Source organism: Phascolarctos cinereus, unplaced genomic scaffold (assembly GCF_003287225.1).
Source record: "Phascolarctos cinereus isolate Bilbo 61053 unplaced genomic scaffold, phaCin_HiC Scaffold_1;HRSCAF=81, whole genome shotgun sequence".
Taxonomy (NCBI): Eukaryota; Metazoa; Chordata; class Mammalia; order Diprotodontia; family Phascolarctidae; genus Phascolarctos; species Phascolarctos cinereus.
Window position 1 is genome coordinate 56,470,121 of NW_027555514.1, and position 21,079 is coordinate 56,491,199.

Sequence of the window (21,079 nt, forward strand, 5' to 3'; positions counted from 1 at the left end):
ATGGTGAGATGTATGGTAGATGTAAATGCAGCATATTACCAACAATGAATTGAATGAAAAAAAATTGATATAAAAGAAATGGATTAGTCAGAGTTTAGAATGAATGTTAATAAATAGAAACTTCAGGGAAGGAGATTTTGGCTAAATATTAGGAAAATTTTTTAACATATGACATGTCCAAAAGTGTAATTTGAAGACTACTGAATTCTCTCCTTATTGTGTTCAAACGAAGGGTAGCTGACCACCTGTCAGGGTGTGCCACAACTAGACGGCATAGTGCATAGAGTGCTGGTTTTGGAGTCAGGAAAACTTAAGTTCAAATGCTATCTTAGATACTAGCTATGTGACCCTGGGCAAGTCACTTAGCCTCTCAGTCTCAGTTTAACCAACTGTGAGATGGGGATAATAATGGCACCCACTTCCATGGGTTGTTGTGAGAATCAAATGTGATAACATATGTAAAGCACTAAGTAAACCTTGAAGTGTTATGTAAATTCTGGTTATTAGTGTTTATTATTATTATCATTATTGTTGTTGTTGTTGTTGTTGTTGTCATTATTGTTAATCTTGGAATGAGTTTCTACCCAAGATAGAAGTTTGGACTGAATGACACCTGAAGTCCTTTATACCATAATGAGTTTGTGATTATAAGACTTTATGAAATTCACTTCACTTTCCTAGCCTTCAGTTATCTCATTTGTAAATGGTATTTCATATCCCTTTCAATTCTAAAAGTTCTATGATTTTATGTAGATTGAATTAAGAAATCCAAGGTAAAGATTTTCTATAGGTGATGGATACTTTGTTTTGATAACTTAGTCTAACCATGAAGTTTACAGTATTGGTGTCTGCACAGCTGGTATATCTGCCATCATCTCCTGCTGCAGGAGGGGTGCCAATAAGCAATTTGAATTGTGTAAAAGTGATATGCACAGTCCATATAGTCCATGCTTTGCTAAGTATAAGAATGGTGCAATTATTCAAGTTAAATATTTTCTAAAGACACACCTCTGAAGAGAATGAATAAATGGACTTAGGAGTCATCTTTAATGAAGAATCCCAGAGAGTCAGCAAGATTGTTGCGTTGGTGAAAGTGGGTCAGGAAAACACGTTGGACAAGGAGAGCTTTCTATGTGATAATGGCATTGTTTCTAGCCATTGACTGAGTATTAAAAGACGAGGGTAATTTTTTTTTAGGCTGCACAGCTTCTTTAGAACATCTCCAAATGAACAAAGTTGGTTGCTTCCTTCGACTTTTTTGTGTTTTCACTTCTCTGCTAATTCAAGAAGGAAGAGGGAATTTCCAATGTAATACCAGGTTTTGTTTGACTCTGGACAACACATATAACTTCACAGATCCCTGTGAAGATAACAGCAGTGAGTTGCCTTGTAAGTAAATGCTCTTGTCCCTTTGTTAAAAAAGTTCATGCTAGCTTTGCTCATTATATTGAGCTTAAATTCACAGGGGTGAGATTCATTGAATTGTCTGCCATTTGGAGAAGTTCCAAGACCAGCCATTCTTGGATGCCTTTTGTGTGTAATGAAGAATACTATTTAATAGGATAGGATATCTATTTTACTCAAATGAACCCATGATCTCATAGGTGTGGGTATTGCCTCCAACAATGCAGTTTCCAACCCATCCATATTAGTCCATATCGTATGACTTGTCTGAATCCTCCCTAAAATTAGCCTTAAAGGAGTCCATCCAATGTATTTGGAACAACCTATTTATTTGGCTACTGAACATAGGTAATATTTAATTCTTTATGGTTTAAATCAATTGGAAAAGTGAGAGAATACTATATATTATTTTGTTTTAGGTTAGATTCTTTGATAAGGACAGGAAAAAGAAACTATAGATTAATGCCACAATCCCTTTTCTTTTAAGCTGTGGTGAAAGCAAACTTCAAGAAAAGCTTTCTTCTGTGGCTCTTTGACTCTTCTACTGTGTAATCAATCTAAGGGCATTTAATGGTAATGAGCATTGTGGGAAGAAATCAGAATTCAGCCAAGACAGCATTCTCTCAGCTGTAGTTTTTACATTGGTGTCTTAAAAAAAATTCTCTACTAATATTCTAATTGGATGTTTCATTGTGGTATGGAATTGACTTTGAGCTCTTGAGGGTCATGCCAGAGAAGTATAAGCTCTCAATGGTCCTTCTAAACTGAAAAGGCTTTGACTATGAGTCTGGTGATGGGCCAGGGGCCAATTGTCTGAGGACAAGTCTAAATAAATTTGAAGAGGCTCATGTCCTGGTTAGCCACAGGTTGACAAATGTATTTGGTTCCAGAAGTTCCTGAAGACCATCTACTGATTCACAAAAGAAGTCGTGGTCTGTATCAGTGGAGGAAATGCACACAGGGACAAAACTTCTCATAAAAACCTATATACCTGTCAGGAGCATTGCTAAACAAAGCTTGGTTCTATTCTGCTTGTGTGTAAAGTGGACGGTGAATTAAAATTCTGCTTTGTTGCTCACCTTGTCACCTTAAAGTGAGGTATTTGGATCTTGCAGGGTAGTGGAATATTAACAAGTGAACTGATTTGCTGACTTTCTCAGTCTGTCTGTCTACCAATATACTTGGTCTCTCTGTCTATTAACTCTTGCCGAGGAATCAGGCCAGAGAAAGAAATGTGTCCTTGTTCTATATGTGGCTGTCCCCATGCGTTCTTGCACAAAAATGTTAGTATATGAGGACGTTGGATTTTGCTAAAGGAAACCTGAATATCAATCTTATATTTGGGCAGCTTTAGTGGAATATAATGAGACAAATTTTAGAATTGGCTGTGGGGATTAAAATTGTCCAACCTACAATAAAAATGCTGAGGCAGAACTCTGAGCCAATGGCACTTTATTAAAAAGTCCACGGTCTCCCCTCTAATGAAGTGGACCTCAGATCTTCCTCACCATCTGAGATGCCTCCTTCTATCAGTACCTTGTTTTTATAGTATTTGATACCCAAATATGCAAAAGAAGCATGACAAAATACAGAATCTCATTGGTTGATGGACCTTGCTCTTGAGGGCCAAAAATGACATATTAGTAGGGATAGGGGGGTCACAGGTTGGGTGAAGCGTGGGGCATCTCCACTGAGGAAGTGGTCATAAGATGATCACCTCATCATTTTGGACAAGAGAGAATGGTCCAAAGGTACAAAAACAAATTGGGGGTCTTTCCAAAGTGTCAAGGCATCCCACTCATGCTGGGTTTGGACATGGAATTTGATGGAGATATCTTTGTCAGCATTCTATGGTTGGGCAAGTGAGCCTCATATCTTGGTAAACAAGTAGTGAACATGACATTTAAGTTTAAGGCCCACTATAAGAACCTATCTCTCCCTATATGTTTTATGTAGAATGTCAAACTAATTAATACTGATTGGAATAGAGTAGGTGTCCAAATGAATTATTTCTCACATGGTACTTTTCTCACATGAGTAAGTTTTAGAAAAGGAATATGCAGTGTATTAGGAAAAAAGTCCCCAACAACCACTGGCTTTAGAGTCTTAAGGCCTGAGTTCAAATACTGGCTCTATTGTCATCTATATGAACTTGGATAAGACATTTCCCCTTTTCTGGGTCTTAGTTTTCTCTTCTCCAAATAAAGAGCTTGGACCAAATGATCTCTAAATGATCTCTCAAAATCCTACTATCCATTGGGAACTTTTACGGCTTAATGACGTGTGTTATCTGAGGCTAGCAGGCAGGCCTTTTGTTTGAGTGAATTCTTTAACTTGAAAGTGGGTCTAAGTTATCTGCTGTTTCATTTTTATGTTTCAGTTGAGATAAAATATTGGTGGGTGATTACAACGAAACTGCCATATTTCCTTGTGTGGCATACTGAAATTGAATTTCTGATTTTTATTTTGTTCTTGTTTGTCTTGCATGGATGTAGGCTGCTAATATTAGTTCCACTTAATGAAAGTCATTACTGAAAAAATTTTATTCGCCATGGAGCTAAAGCAGGTTAATGATTTTCTTCCTGCTGTTTAAAAGAGTGATCATATTGCTGGTACTTAGAAACTGTTAAGTGGTTGGACAAAGTTCAAGGAAGTACAAGGATTCATTTGTATGTGTTCAATTTCTCCACAGAAGCTAAATGTGAGGGTTCTGCCCCTTGCTCCAGCCTCTGTAAAAGACTCTTTCCCAGATGCTTCCTTTGCCAAGTTGCAAAGATGAACTACTTGGTCAGTTTAACAAGACATACAAAGTCCTTTCTTTCATTGATATCTAGGAAGCTCCTTTTTAGCACTCTTGCTGTGATAACATGCATGGTCCTGCTTCAGGGAAAAGGTTAATGTGAAAGCAGAAGGAAGCAGTTGAGTGGGAAAGGTCTCTGTTGCATGAAAAGTTCTAATAACTGTCAGCCCCAGAGAAGAGCAGGGGATGGATCTATAGAGTAAACAGATTTCAATTTAAATGTTACATTGTGGGGTCACCTCTTGGCTTCTAAAGCTTTCCATTTTCATCTCTGAGTAGTCTCTACTTTGGTATTTCACTTGCAAGCCAGTGAGAAAAACCCAAAGATAAATTCAGGATTACTTTTAAGAGTTGAGTTTCTTTTGTTGACTCTCCTCTGGGAAGAAGGTGGTGAAAAAAATTACGATTCTCAAGTTTTTTCATCAAATACAATAATGTGTTTGAGGCTCTGTAGGAATTAGTTCTTTAAAAAAGCCGAGCAAACCTTAGTGGAGCCATCAAAATATATACACTTTTTTCTTCCATTTAGTCCATTTCTCTGCTTCAAACAAGATAAGCTATTTTTAACCAATAGTCAACCAATCAACAAGCATTTCTTAAGTACCTCCCATATGCTAGGCACTATTTATGCTAGGTGTCAGATATATAAATATAGCTTTAAAAGACTCTGGGGATCCTTTTTCCAACTTCCATTTTTGCTGTCAAATTGGATTAGCTGAGCTCAGCCATATCTCCCCCTCAGAATTCTAGGGGTATTCCCAAGAGGTTGGGGTATCTTTCTAATGCTATCAGTTCAAGTGCTCATTCTGATGTGTTCCCACGGTATTAGTTGCCAGTGATTAACATGCCAATGTTATTTACAAAGGAATACTAACTGGAAAGATATAGCAAGTACCAAAGTATAAAAACAGGGTGCCCTGAACCAGAAGGCACTGTTCCTTGTACCACCTTGGGATTGTGTACCTGGGGAGAGTGGGCTTCAAGTTAAATTGGCTGTTACAATTTGTTCTTGAATGTGGCAGAGCTGCTGGGACAGTGACTCCGCTGCTGGTTCGTCCAGGTTGCTGCTTCTCAGGGCCATGTTCCTCATTGGGCTTAACTGCTGGCAAACTTGGAGATGAATTTCAGTTCCTAACTTCTGGTGCTTCTTCCAACCCTTTGAAGCTCAAAACATGGTAGCCTATACCATTCTTTCTGCAATGTTCATTCACTTAAGAGCAGAGAGAATAAATACAAAGGGAAGAAACAGTGGCATCATATGGGACCATGTGCTTATCTTGAATCACCCTGTGGCAGAGCAGAAGCATCTTTTAATCACTTCTCAGGTCCCATCTCCTGGGGAGCTGCTCGTTCTACCTACATGCATATCTAGCCTCAAGATGCCCAAATCAAACCAAATGATGAGCTTTCTCTGATCCAGAAAGAGTAGAAGTCACTGTCTTAGAGAAATGAATGTTCTGCTGATAAGTTCCTGCCTGCCTTGTCCAAGTGTCTTCAGCAGTGCGATGTGAAGGTGATAGTACTGATCTAGGAAGATCATGGATAGTGAGAGCTCTATAGTTGACAGATTTAATTTTAAAAAGTGGTTCTTTCAGATATGATGATGGATAGGGCTGTAAACATGTATATGGATAGTTTTCCAGGCAGTATAGTATAGCGGAAAAGAACAATGGCTGAAGTCAGAGGAGCTGGGTTCAAATCCTACCCTGAAATTGACTATCTATATGACATAGGAAAAGTTATTTAATGTCCCTTTGTTTCATTGTCCTCAACTGTAAAATGATGGGTTGAATTAAATGGCTTTAGAGGTCTCTTGCAGCTTTGAGTCAATGATTTTGATTCACAGTTTTTTTTTTAATTTGGTTGTTTTCAGTCATGCCTAACTCTTTATGACTCCATCTGGGGTTTTCTTGGGGAAGATACTGGAGTGGCTTGGCATTTCCTTCTCCAGTTCATTTTACAGATGAGGAAATTGAGGCATATGGGGTTAAGTGACTTGTCCAGGGTCACACAGCTAATAAGTGTCTGAGGCCAGATTTGAACCAGGGAAGATAAATCTTTCTGACTCCAGGCCCAGCATTCTGTCCACTACACTACCTAGATGCCCTCTTCAGTTTCCTCATCTGTAAAAATAATGGAATTGTACGAAATGATTATTCATCTCCCTTTTATCTCTAGCTCTTTGATCTTGTGATCTTATTAGGTTAGGAATAAAAAGGATTTAAAAAAAACCAAACCCTTTTTTACAATGTACTTGTAAATAACCTAGCTGTTATTGGTGATTCATCAGTGTCTTTTACAAGAGTTAGCCAAACATATCTGATCATTAGACTAAATTTATGACAAGGAAAAAAAAACCCTGCTGAGAATCTCCTGAGGAAAGAAAATATTTTCGTTATTTTTTTGTTCTTTCTAGCACATCCTGATATGTTAAAGCATAAAGGGCAGTGCTAACAGCCACTGCTCTGAAGAGTTGAAATACTTTTTTGTAGTTGGTAATTTCAAGCTTTTTAAATGTGGATGGCATTCATGCACACATGTATTCTCTCCCCTATGATGTTATAAATAAGCTAAGAGAATGTTACTTGTAGAATCTTCTAAAGCACATCTTCAAGTAATTTCACTGCATGGCTAGAACAAAGGAATCCCAAGAGCCACTCCTATATATCCTGTGTGTCACAATTGATATTTGTTAGGTTCATTTGGTTTAGATTATATGGTTATGTAAGGTAATGGAAGTAAAAACAACACTAAAGGAAGCCCATTCTGATTAAAGCCTAATTGCCCAACTTGGTCCTGCAGAACAGATTGCAAAATGCTTCCTTTTTTCAGTTGACAGATACAGAGCACTGAGGATGCAAAATGGTACCTGATGTGGCCAGATGCAGTGGCTGCACTGGCTGGTTTTCTTCAATTGTTTCTCCCTCTGTTGCAGGGGAGGGTTACTTCAGGAGAAGGGGGTGTTTATCAGAAAAACAGTTTCATTTTGAAAACAAAAATCAGTAATACTTGACAAAAGATAGATAGGGGTACTGGATCTTTGGTATAAGGAAAGAAATTGGGCTATAGAAGGTAGGGGGAAAGTAAGGTGGCACAGTGGATAGAATGCTGGGCTTGGGATCTCTTCCTGAGTCAAAATCTAGCCTTATCCACTTACTAGCTGTCTGACCTTGGGCAAGCCACTTAGCACTATTTGCCTCAGTTTCCTCATCTATAAAATTAGCTGGAGAAGAAAAGGCAAACAACTACAGTGTCTTTCCTAAGAAAACCCCAAATGGAGTCATAAAAAGTCAACATGACTGAAAACAACTGAAAAATAACAGCAAATAAAAAGCAGAAAAATTGGGTTGTGGTTCTCAGTCTTCCACGAACTAGCTGTTTTACATTGACTAAGTAACTTAACCTCTCTATTTCCTTTCTAATGTATGAAAAAGAGGGGGTGAATCTGGCAATCTCAGAGGTTCCCTTCAATTCAATTTAACCAACATTTATTAAGTTTTTTCATTGTTCCAGGCATTGTGCTAGGCACTGTGAATATTAGGATAAACAGTGATTCCTTGCCTTCAGTGAGCTTACTGTGGAGCTATCACAAATATATAAGTATTGTAATTATTAATTCAAGTTGGAGTTTGGTTGGGGCAAAGGACAAAGGAATCCAGATATAGTGCTCTAAGAAAATTTGAGGAGGTAGTTATTATTATGATATCAGGCAACAGACTTGAAACCACTGAAGATTTTCAGTTGAGAGGTTCCAGAAAGGTTTCATTGTGATATCTGAGCTAGGCCTCAAAAGAAGAGAAGGCTGATATAAGGAGAGAAGTGCATTCCAAACTTGGAGAATGGCATGTGCAAATGCACAGAGTTGGGACAATGCAGTATGAAAGGGGGAACATATTATCATCTGGTTTGGTTGGAATGTAGCATCTATGAAGAGGATTGGCATGGAATGAAATTGAAAGTTTGGTTGGATACAGATTATTGAAGGCCTAAATATCAAGTTAAGGAGACTGTATTTTATCATGAATGAAGTGGGGGTCCTTAGAAATTTTTGAGTAGGGGAATGACTTGGTCAGATCTGTTCTATAGGTAAATGATTTTGGAAGCTGTGTGAGGGATGAATCGGAGAATGGAAAGACAAGGCAGGAAGACCAGTTTGGAGGGTATTACAACAGTCCAGGGAAGGTATCCTGAAATAAGGTGGTGTGGTAATATGTAGGGGGCATAAGGGATGATGCATGAGGTATTATGGAGGGAGAACAGAAGGCTTGTCCTAAAATCTTTACTCAGTGAAGACATGTCTGCAGAGGATGGAGATAATAAGGCCCAAGTATGTCTCTCTGAGATTTTATTAGGAGCTCAGCCTGCACCAATTAGGCTAAAAAGAATTAGCACTGTCTTCACAATACTGCTTTCATTATGCTATTATTCTGTCCCCAGAATTTGTTTGGCAAGTGATTCTGTTCATAAATTCACAGAGATTAGAATGGGTGGAGACCATGTAGGTCATCTATTCAAACTCTCCTCATTTTATGGATGAGATAACCAAGGCCCAGAGGGTTGTGGTTTGCTATGGGTCATGTAGGTGGCAGGTAAAGATCTTGAGATTTGAAAGTAGGCACTCTGACTCTAAATCCATCTCTGTTTTCAGTATACCATGATGATGGGAATGTGGATATGGCTGCTTAAGGAAGGAAGAGTCAAAAGTGACTCCAGGGCTGGACGAATGGGATGATGATGATGATGCCATCAAAAGAAATGAGGAAGTTAGCAGGAGGAGTAGGTTTGGGGGAAGAGGCAAGTTAATTTCACTTGACTGAGGGTCATAGCTCTTCCGTGTTGGTATTCTGCTTCTTCCCACAAAGGTCTAGGCATGTACCACTGTGGGACTACAGAATCAGCATGACATGAAGACCATATGGAATTAAAGTTTGTACAAGAATTTGATCTTCTGCAGTTTTTGGTGGGACATCAAATTGGCATCATTAAATCTGAACAAGAATAAAGTAGAAGTTATTGTGATAGGGTATAGAAAAATTATTATATTTGCTGCAATCAAGCTTAATGCCTTTCCCAATGGATTTCCAATGACTTCCCCTTACTTCCTCTATGTTCTAGATATAAAGGATTGGAATACTTGCTGTTTCACACCCATAGAATTCAATCAATCAATCAATAAATTCATCAACCAGTGAATAAACATTTACTAAGCACCTACTATGTGTCAGTTGCTGCACTAAGCAATCCATCACCATCACCTATCTTGACGCCTTTACACAGGCTGTCTGCTACGTTTGGAATGTTCTCACCTCCATCCCTTGGAATCCTTTTTCTTTCTTCAAGGCTCACCTCTCATTGGAATCTTTCCTTATCACCTGGGTCTTTCCTTATGACCTGGCCCTGCTCCTCCTTGAATATTTTCTGTTTATTTTGTGTTGACTTCTTGGCATCCGTATTCTTTTCCTCTAGTAGACTATAAACTTCTTGAGGACAGGGACAGTTTCCATTTTTTCTTTTACTCCACCAAATCTAGCACAGAGTCTGGTAAAGAGTAGGCGCCTGATAAATGCAAGTACAAAGTTCCCTTGAGATATCCGAACATGAGAGACACTGGATCGTCAACAGGGAGGAATAGCTAAAAGACCCAACGCCTTTTGTGCCATTGATGCAACATTACAAGAAGTCCTGGGCCCTGCGCTTTGATCTCCTCTGTCCTCCCCCACTGCCTTTATCTACTTTTATTGCCTTCACCTAATGCTGATAATCACTTCTCTCCACCTACCTCCTTCATTCTGCTCCCTGTGGAAACTCTGGAATATAGACATAGCATTGATGAAGCATGAAAACCATATTTCTGTTCAATAAAAAAAAAACCTTCTGTGGGGACATCGAACTTTCTGTCCTAAAGGTTTTTCCCCCCATTCAATAAAATGTGAAGGAGGAGGGACTACAAAGCACCATTATAGTTCATCATCCCTGGGGACATAGGAATAACTTTGTAAATGGATCCTAATGATTTTACCTATGTCACCATCAACCTCAGCATTTTTAGTATTAACATTAGTCACGATGATATTCTTGATAGCAATCCTTTTGAATAAAAATGGGGAATAAATCACAGAAAATTATGTTTTATATTCTGCCTACCTCAAAAAAGGGATTGATGTGGCATGCTATGTTAAAAGACATATTTAACAGGAAAATTAAGAATAAAACCAGAAAAAAACCAATCAAAAAAAGTAGAGAAATAGATTACCAGACAGCTGGAATGAGTTAGTTCCTGTAGGTAAGCACTGAATTTAACTTTGAGTTCCCTAGCAGCTAAGACAAAAAGAGAAACACATTGGATTATGTAGTATTTATTGCCCAATAAAAGGAAGCATGCCTATGAATTTATTTAAAGGGACAAACTTTTTACCTGATGTTGAATTTAGAAAGAACTTGCCACATAGATCCTAATATAAGGAACAGTTGGTAACCTAATAGATAATATCTTTGACTCTGGTTTTTCAAAGAATGAAAAACCATTCATTCTTCAAATGGATTTTAAAAAAAATTAGCTCTCTTTAAGGAATGAAAGCAAAACCTTAAATCTTAACTAAGTGAAGATATTTCTGCAGGGGACTGAGAAAATATAGTTCAGATATGTTGCTTTCAGGATTTTACCAGGACTCCAGCTTGCACAGATTAAGCAAAAAGGACTGTCTTCAAAATACTGTCACTTTTCTGCCCCAAACCTTCAATGGATCTCCATTGTTAGTAGGATAAATTACAATTTTTCCACCAGACATCGAAGGCCCATCACTGCCTGCCCTTAACTTTCTTTTGAATCTTTATCTCCTTTTACTTCTCTACATGACCCCTTTGCTTTGTGGATAAACTGGTTCAGTCCTTGCCCCGGAATATGTCTTTTGCTTTGTAATCTTTAAAATTTTGCTCATGCCATTTTTCCCACTTAAAATTATTTTTTCCCATCTCTGATTAGATCTCAGAGAGATTGTTATATCCATTCAACAAACATTTAAAAAGTACCTGCTATGCAAAGGGCACTGTGCCAGGTGCCAGGAATACAAAGAGGAACAAAAAAAAGTCTCTGCCCTCAAGAAGCTTATTTTCTATTGAAATAGTGGGATATAACAGTTAAATAAATACAAGGAAATTTTAGGAGGGAGGGAGTAGTGCTTATCAAAGGACTCAGGAAAGGCTTCCTGTAAGAGATAACATCCACATTGCACCTCCAAAGAAGCTAAGAATTAAAAAATGCAAAGGTGAGCCATTCTCATCAAGGGGGCACCATGGGCAAAGACACCAAAGTGGGAGATTGAATGCTGAGTTCAAGGAATAGCAAATAGTCCAATGCAGCTAGAATGCAGGCTCTTTGAAAGAGAGCGAAGTAAAGCAACTTGGGATAAGTAGGCTGGAACCAGGCTATCAAGGGCTTTACCAAGCTGAAGAGTTGGTATTTTATTCCAGAGCTAATAAGAGCTACTGAAAAATCTTAAACAGGGAAGCAGCACGGTTTATCTCACACTCTAAGGAAATTATTTTGACAGTAGTTTGGAAGATAGAATGGAGAACAGAATGTTGAACATCTACCTCTCATTAGTTAGACAATACTACTTAGGCTACTTACCTCATGGGTAGTAAAGAAAGTTCTCTGTAAATCTTAAAAGTGTCATATTATAATGTACATTATCATTTTGTTATGCTCATGTTAAAGAGAAAAACAACCTTCTGGAGACTGCTTTGTAGAGTGACCCTAGTAGCATTAGGCTTATGTCACCAGCCCTGACTGTTGCGGTAAGCAGCCAAGTGTCTCAACCACTAACAGAAGCTCTTCGGATCTTTGTTATGCTGTTCATGAATGAAGGAAGACAAACTGAAACCATGTTTATTGAGGTGCAACAAATAAAAAATACCAAGTCACTTAAAAATGTGGAGATTGATTAGAGACACATGGGACATGGTTCTGTGATCTTAATACAGTCATGATGAGTTCATACTTCAGCTGAAATGTGGAACCAGACCAAATCATGGTTGAATGATAGGAACTGCTCTTGTTCTAATTCATTCTAATGATTGAGCAAGAACTTATCAAATGCATATTTTATGAAAGAAACTGTGAGAAGTGCTGGGAATAACAAGCAAAACCAAAAACAATCCCTGCCCTCAAGAAGCTTACATTCTAATAAAATCCCAGAGCCATAAGCCAACTGCTAATGTCACAATGACTTTGATGACATAATTATTATCTGTATTTTTTTCTTGGTTCTAACTACTTTGTCTTTCCATGCTTCTCTGTATTCTCTTATTTATCATTTCTTGTAGCATAATAGTATTCCATTATATTCCTGTTCTACAACTTGTTGAGACATTCCTCAATTGAAGGACATCCACTTCTCTCAATCCCTCTCCCCCCAATTCTTTGTTACTATAGAGAGTACTGCCATAAATATTTTGGTGTATATGTAACTTCATTTTGAGGTCATTGGTCTTAGAGTATATGCCTAGCAGTGGCATCTTTACATCAAAGGGCATGGACATTTTAGTCACTCTTTCTGTATGAATCCAAATTGATTTCCAGACTTGTTGTACCAATTCACAGATCCACTAACAATGCACTAGTGTATGCATCTTTCCTATGTCTCTCCAATCTAGATTAGTCCCATTTTTGGTCATCTTCGATATTTTGCCGAGTGTGAAGCAAATACTCAATTCTTTGTACCGGATTTTTCTCATTCTTAGTGGTTTGGGATATTCTCATACAGTTAATGTTTTTGTATTATTGGTTTGGGTAATTTTTCATATGGTTAGTAATAGTTTATAATTCTTTTGAGAACTCTGTAATTATTCATTGACTACTGATTTACTGGAAAATGGCTTTTGATTTTATAGATTTCTCTTAGTTGCTTATATAGCTTAGGTATCAGATGCTTATCAAAGATACTTATTTGATACAATTTTTTCCCCTAGTAACTTCTTTTCTTTCTTTCTTTTTTTAACATTACTACTGCTAACTACCACTCTCAATTAATCAAGAGAAAAAAGAAACATAGAAAAAAACCCTTTTTGTAATAAATAAGCGTATCCAAGCAAATCAAATCCATATAATTATCATGTCCAAAAATATAGGTTTTTGTTCCTCGTATCCATCAGTTTGTGCTTCTCTGTTAGGAATGCAGAGGCTGGTTGTGGGGGAGGGATGCTGGGTGAGGCTTTAAGGGTTATCATCATCTATCTACTGTTAATTCATATGGATTTTACCTTTTTGGGATACCTTCTTTTTCATCCTATAGATTCAGTTGCACTTATTCTATATCTGGCATATAATTCCTTTTTTTTTTGTGGGGGGAGTTAAAGGGGTCCGGAGAAAGTATGTATCATGCCATATTTCTGCTCATGTGACCCCAGAGGTCTCAGACTCACTTTTTTAATCTGTAAAAGAGAGAAAACCATACCTATACTAAATATCTTTATAAAATTGTTGCTAGGAAATATTTTGTAATCTATTAAAAAGTGATAAATGAATGAGCTATTAAGTTTAATATTATTATTAATGGAACTAGTGCCAACAAAAGCCAAAAGTCAAATTAAATTCTGAAAACTGACATGAATTCTTCTCCAATCAGGTTCATCTAGCAAAAAATGTGATTTTGAAGTTGACTTCTGCATCATGACACTTGATGGGAGTGTGCAGGTTGGCTGGACTAAGAAGAATGGAATTACTAGCACTTCCCCTCCATACCACAATCACAATGGAAATGAGTCTGGTGAGAATGTTTAATTATAGACTTAATTTTCTGCTTTTTGGCATATCTTTGGGGGTATTCTAAGAATTCTCCTTAAAACAAAAGAGAATGGCATTTATTCTTATGTTTCTTTACCCTGTTGTTTTGAAGAAGATGCGGTTTTGCAAAATTAGTAAGAATTCTTCTCCAGGATTCAGTGAAGAGAATAACTTTCAACCACTATTATTGAACTAGAAACTGTTTGCTTGGTTATGACTTTCATTGGTGAGCTGTTTTTTTTAAAAGTAGTGATCAATAACCATGTTCTCAAATCTTAAGTAACTTGTGACTACTTTACTGCCTTATCTCAAATATTCACCATCTCTCAAAAAAAAAACAAATTAAAATTCTTCTCAATATCATATGGTCTATGGTTACTCTTACTTCTCTCCCTAACTCTCTGCTTCCTTTTTCTTCTATCCACTGTCCCCTTTTGGTGCTTTCTCCTTCTTGCTCTATGTCACTTCTGAATTTGATTGTTTATGTGAAAGATTAATTCAATAGCTTTTGGCTGCTTTTAAAGATGTTTCATCAGAGTAAACAGTGACTGAGACTAGAAATATATTTAGGTATGCACACTTAATAATAACTGATAGTTCTAGAGTGCTTTAAAGTTTGTAAAATGCTTTACATCCTGACAACCTTGTGAGGCTAGGTACTACAAGCATTATTATCAGAAGTGTGGTCTCCTAAAGCAGAGAGGGGTAGGGGAGAGTAAATCCAGTTTAAAGAAAACCTGGCAAGACATCTGAAGTCATCCCAAGGACATTTAAGAACGAAAATGGAAGGAGGACAACAGACAGAAGAAAACTGAAAAAAGACCTGCAGACCTTTATAACAAATTAGTTTTCCATCAAGGACAATGAAGTTAAGATACTTACATCATAACATTACAATTTAGGACATGCTTAGAGGGAAAGTAAAAATGGTGCCAAAGAGAACAAATCAGAGATGGGGAAATCAGATGGATTGGAATATATATATATATGCATATATATATATATATATATATATATATATATACACACACACACACACATATATACACACACATATACATATATACATATACATATATATGTATATATGCATACATACATAAAACATATACATATATTCACTCTATGTATATAACTAATGATATAATATGAATATAATATATAACATATGTGTATGCATACACACACACACACACACACACACACACACACACACACATATATATAGAGAGAGAGAGCGGGAGAGAAAGGAATGTTTGCTGAAGTGACACAATTATGAGGGCAAAAAGGTTTGATAGATAAGTTATCTCAGGGAAGGGGAGATGCCAAAAAGCATAGTTAAGATAAACAGTGAGTGAGAAAATATCAATAGCCACTGATATTTATGTCTACTTTCCCATCTACCAAAGAGCTTTGAGATTCATTTATACATAAAAAGGGCTTCTGAATGAGGATATTAGTAGGGAATAAAAAAGTTCTCTCAAGAAATATTTAACAATGGATCCAGGGTAGCTAGGTGGCATAGTGTATATGGGGCAGCTAGGTGGTATAGTGGATCGAGTACTGGCCCTGAAGTCAGGAGGACCTGAGTTCAGCCTCAGACGCTTGACACTTCATAGCTGTGTGACCCTGGGCAAGTCACTTAATCCTGATTGCCTCACACATAAGAAAAAAAAAAGAATGGATCACATCTTTATCATTTCACAGTTGAATAAAAGATGTGGAAAATAGAAGATTCCACTGAGCTGGTTGTTGATTATGAAAAAGCCTTAATATCAAATTTTCAATAAACTATTCCCCATTCTTAAATCAAAATCTTTCCAGATTCTTTGGAAGATACAGGGATAGCCCCAATTAAGGTCCCATTTGATGAATATAAACCCGAGTGAGGTAAGGTATAAAACAAGGAATTAGAAGTTTGCCATAGGTATTTGCCACAGTGTTAGAGGATACCCAGTGCATGGTTTAGGTTTTCCTGTGGAAGTACTCCATGTGCTTTTGTTTAAAGATGAGTTGGTGTTGATCACATCAAGACTCAGAAGCTTGCAGAGCTTTCTCCTTGAGATCTGTAATCATTTAAAAGAATACATATGTCTTTATCAGGTTATAGAATGTATTTTGATGGAAAACCTATAAAACTTGTCCATCACTATGAATATTTGGGAAATACAGTACATATCAACAATAAGTTTGGACCAGGGTTAAACAGGAAGAGGAGAAAGTGAGCTGGATTGCCTTCAGGAAATTGCAAGATTCCTTTAATGACTCTAAGCTTCCCAGGCACATCTTTTTTAAAACCCACATTGTGCTAGGGTTGATATGTAGAAGCAAGACAGAATACTACAATTAAAAAGGAATATCTTACAGAGGGCAATGGAAACACTCATAGCAGATGTGAAGAAGCTGTAATATATAATCAATAAGGAACTTCAAAGAAGAACAGAAGTAAAAGATATCCGATAGGAAGAGAAGACAGGCGGGTTAGGCGGCAAGAGTGGCAGATGACAGATGTGCAGCTAGCATGCTTCCTTGATGTCTTCACAATGTCAGGATAAATCATTAAAGGGCTCCACCAAATTGAGTAATTAATTAATGGAAGGACTTGTGTAACAAGCTCATAGGATGATTGACAAAAACTTCCAAAAGTTGTGATTAAGGGTCTACTTGAGTATTTACATGTTGACAAATTGAGGTTAAGAGTTTGAGGGACTTCACCCATTGGCACACAGCTAATAAATATCAGAAGTGCGACTTAGATTTAGGGTTTTCAGACTCCAGATCCATCGTTCTATTCATCCTGTTAGTCTATGATGTCTCCATTTAAGCACCTATGTTTCTGAAAACAGATTATTTATTTTAAAGCTTTCATTTGAATCCATTGTGATTCAGCCTTATGATACCTGTTCAGTATTCTAGTCAAATACAGAAATGCAGATTAGAAAACACATGTTCTTTTCCAGTCTACCTCTAATAAACAAAACTGATGTTTCCACTCTTAGTTGCCTTGTTGTTAAGTAAATATTGGCTGGGTGGGATCTGTTTTTCCAAGTCACAAAATTACTTCTTAATTATTATAGAGAATTTTTAAATAATGAACTATATGGAGTTATTTTTGCCTTTGCTCCAAAATATTGTTCATATTGTTCAACATATAATCAGTGCTTTCAGAAGTTTTGAAAGTCAAGGATGAAAATCTGTTAGAATGTTTAAAATATTGCTCTGTCAATATTTGAAATCTACTAAAACTCAGTGCAGAGTAATTAAAGCATCATATTGATTTTTGTAAAATATGGAATTGGATTCAAATCAAATCCTTGTGATTAAAGCAAATTCAAATAAGGCTCTTCAATTACAGTTAAATATTTTTAAATGAAGAGAATCATTGTGTTAGTCTTAACAATAATTAAAATAGTGCCAAGAAAAAAAAATATGAGTCTGAGACTCATTGTTCTGTTCCTGAATAAGTAGATAATGCTTTTAATAATTCTAGGGGCCAGGTGATGTTAAAGTGGATTTATTCTGTTATTTATAGTGCTTAATTTGCTAGAAATATGAGATCTAAAGGTTATTTATGATACCCTATAATTATGAGAAGAAAGTAATTTACTTGTTAGTCTAAAGTTTTAACTGTAATTTTTTTTTTACTCTTAAATAGCAAGAAGGTTTTTTTATCCTGATCAGCTAATAAATTGTTAGCTGAAATACATAAATAATGAAACACATGCAATGTGTCAAATTATCCAGACTAATTCTAATATCATTTTAGCTACTGTGTGACCTTGGCCAAATTACTTTGCATATTAGTTTCTTCATCTATAAAATTATATTTCTGGAATACCGATTTGGCTGTGCTGCTCCGCTGTTCTAAAACCTTCATTGGCTCCCTATTATCTCTAGGATAACACTCCAACCTAGTTCTTCATGATCTTGCAGGCAGCAACCTTTCTAGTCTTAATTCATGTGCCCTCCTTGACTTACTATACTATTAGCTATTTCTATACCTGATCTTCTCTCTTCTCTTTGACTTGCCTTTGCACGTGTAGTTTCCCACATCTAAAATAGACTTCTTCCTCACTGCTGCCTCTTAAAAATTTAAAACACATCCTTTAAATGTCTCAGTTGCCATCTCCCAATAAGAGGTCTTTCCTAATTTCATTGCATTTTCTTTTAATGCCAATTATTAGAGTTCTTACCCTCTTGAAATTGCCATATATAATGCTATAATTTTAAAAAATAACTTATTTGGGCTCATGTTGTGTTTTTCCAATAGGATATAAGCTTCTTGAATGAATAGACTTAATTTTTTTTTCTTTATATCTTCTGTGACTAGCATAGTACATTCTATACCATAGGTACTTTATAAATGTTTATTGAATTGGATTGAGGAGATTGGTCCAGAGAGCACCAAAGTTCCTTTCAAGTTTCTCATTCTATGATTCTATCACTCCTATTTCATTTTATCCAAATGACTCCTAGTATGTTGTTATTGTTGAGTCATTTTTTCAGTTGTATCTGACTCTTCATGACCCCATTTGGGGTTTTCTTTTTTCTTTTTTTTAGGCATTTGGGGTTAAGTGAAATGCCCAGGGTCACACAGCTAGTAAGTGTCAAGTGTTTGGTTTGAGGACAGATTTGAACTCAGGTCCTCCTGACTTCAGGGCTGGTGCTCTATCCACTGCACCACCTAGCTGCTCCAATTTGAGGTTTTCTTAACAAAGATAGTGAAGTGGTTTGCCATTTCTTTCTCCAGCTCATTTTACAGATAAGGAAACTGAGGCAAAAGGGATTAAGTGACTTGCCCAGGGTCACACAGCTAGTAAGGGTAAGAGGCTACATTTGAACTTAGGAAGATGAGTCAGCCTCACTCTGTGCACTGTAGCACCACCTAGCTGTTGACTCTCAGTGCAATCCAGGTCTAGCTAGATAGAGTCACTATGGAAACATCCATTTGCTTTTGTGAGGCTGACTCAATTCAAGTGTATTTATGCAATGCATATGGGTTGTAGTAGACATTACTAGATGTAGTAGACATTATCCATTTTTAAAAATAATTCAATTTTCTTTTTTATTGTGAACTTCCTCATCAACAAACATTTGAATATACATAACACAAGATGATTCTATAAGAATCACACATTCATCAAAATATTGAACAATTGAAAATACTTCACATATTCTGCTTCATATTTATTGAATTGAGTATGTTAGTGACAGCTATGTGCTTGAGTACCCAAGACCTTTGGGCTTTTATTCAAGAGTAATAAAAATCTATAGTCCAAAGATTGATGAAAAAGCTTCTCACACTTCTTGACAGAGAGATAATGTCCTGGACATGCAGTATGAGAAGTGTATTTGCAGACATAGCTAATGTGTTGATTTGTCTTATTGGACTATACATATTTACTACATAAGAGGGATTCTACTGGGGCTTTGGGATAGATTAGCTAGACATGAAAAGAAGAAAGAACATTCAAAAAGACTTAAAAAATAAATAGAAGAAAACCAAAGAAGGGTGGAAGGGGCACATTCAAATAGAACAGTTTTATTGCTATCTTGCTAAATATCATATGCAAATGTTTCTTTAAAAGCTGTAGGTAACAGAAATACATTGTTTCTTATAGAATCATCTTGTGTTATGTATATTCAAATGTTTGTTGATGAGGAAGTTCACAATAAAAAAGAAAATTGAATTATTTTTAAAAATGGATAATGTGCAGAGGGACACACATGTATATTTCCAGGACATTTTGGTGCTATATGCAACATTGTATGATGGATAGATTGGACCTTAAATGAGGAAGATTTGGGTTTGAAATTGCTTCAGATATTTTCAAGCTATGTGACTCTTGGCAAGTTGCTTAACCTATCTGAACTTTAATCTCAGTATCTATAAAGTATGGACAATAATCATACTTACTTCAGAGGACTGTGAAGCCCAAAAGAGGCAAATATCTACAAAACACTTTTTAAACCTTAACGTATTATAGTAATACTGACTATGTAAAGATTGTTTATAAAACTAAGTTTAAAATCCAACTTTTCAGAACCAGAATTTTGAAATCAGTTGACTTTGAAAAATACTTTAAACTAAATGAATAAATGAAAAAGCATTGTGTTTACTGTATGGCCAGATCAAGCTACCCAGAAATCTCTTTTTCTCATTAAAAAAATGGCCATTGGTTTTCATTACCTTTCAGAAAAAAAGCATGCAAAATTGACTTTTAACTACAGTTTTACTCTTTACTTCTTTTGGTTAGTGTTGAGGGCAGCATCCAGGTAAAGATGACTATTCAATGATGTTGCTAATCGCTCAAGGGGTCCTGTTACCTTTTATTATTTATTTTTTAATGCTTTTAGCTTCAGGATTGTTTCTCTCCTTGCCCTCTGTCAGTCTCAGTTTGGTTATACTTTTCATCACTCTTTTGTGTTTCTGCTATTGCCCAGTTATACAGCCATGGTGATGGAATAGTGTGGGTATGCGGTAGTGGCAGATGGGAAGCAGCAGGAAATTTGGGAGCGGGTACATAGGAAGAAGAAGGAAGCTATATTGACTCTGATTTGTGTTTGCTAGAGGCCCTCTTTTTTTTTTTTGGCAAGTTTTTGTATAAGCTTCCTTATCTCTAACATCGTATAAGCTTCCTTAATCTCTAAACACCCACCTATACATTATATTCTATATTATTTATGCTACTGATTACCTGCACAGTATTCTAGTGATTGGTTGGTATGCTATGATTCACCAAATGGAGTTGTTTCATTGTTTAGTGGATAATTGGAATTCTGAGTGTTTATCTCTCCCTTCCCCCCAATCTTTTGTTTGTTCAGTTGCTTATATGTCAAGCTAATAAAATTTTAGAATGAGTTCAATTCTGACACCGGTTTGAGTCTACTGATATATCAATGGGGGTTTGCAACAAAACAATTAGTAGGCATACAAAGTAATAAATAACTTTCTACCATTTATCAGAGCCACATAAAATAGTGCTTTCTTTAGTTTTCCCTAGAGAAATTGTTTTTCCCATACAACATCCTGTTACCTTCTGGTAGGATTGTCCCTAAATGATAGCAGACAGATGGCTTGTTTATTTATT

The 21,079-nt window shown here is 36.5% G+C and overlaps 1 protein-coding gene across 1 annotated transcript in view; it reads left to right on the forward strand.

Moving 5' to 3' along the window:
• Positions 1-1,027: 1,027 nt before the first annotated feature.
• Positions 1,028-21,079, forward strand: part of MALRD1 (MAM and LDL receptor class A domain containing 1) — an 844,925-nt gene continuing 824,873 nt past the window's right edge. Inside the window, 3 exon segments of the mRNA XM_020966909.2 lie at positions 1,028-1,097; positions 1,198-1,389; positions 13,831-13,971. Coding sequence (XP_020822568.2) covers positions 1,028-1,097; positions 1,198-1,389; positions 13,831-13,971 — 403 coding nt within the window.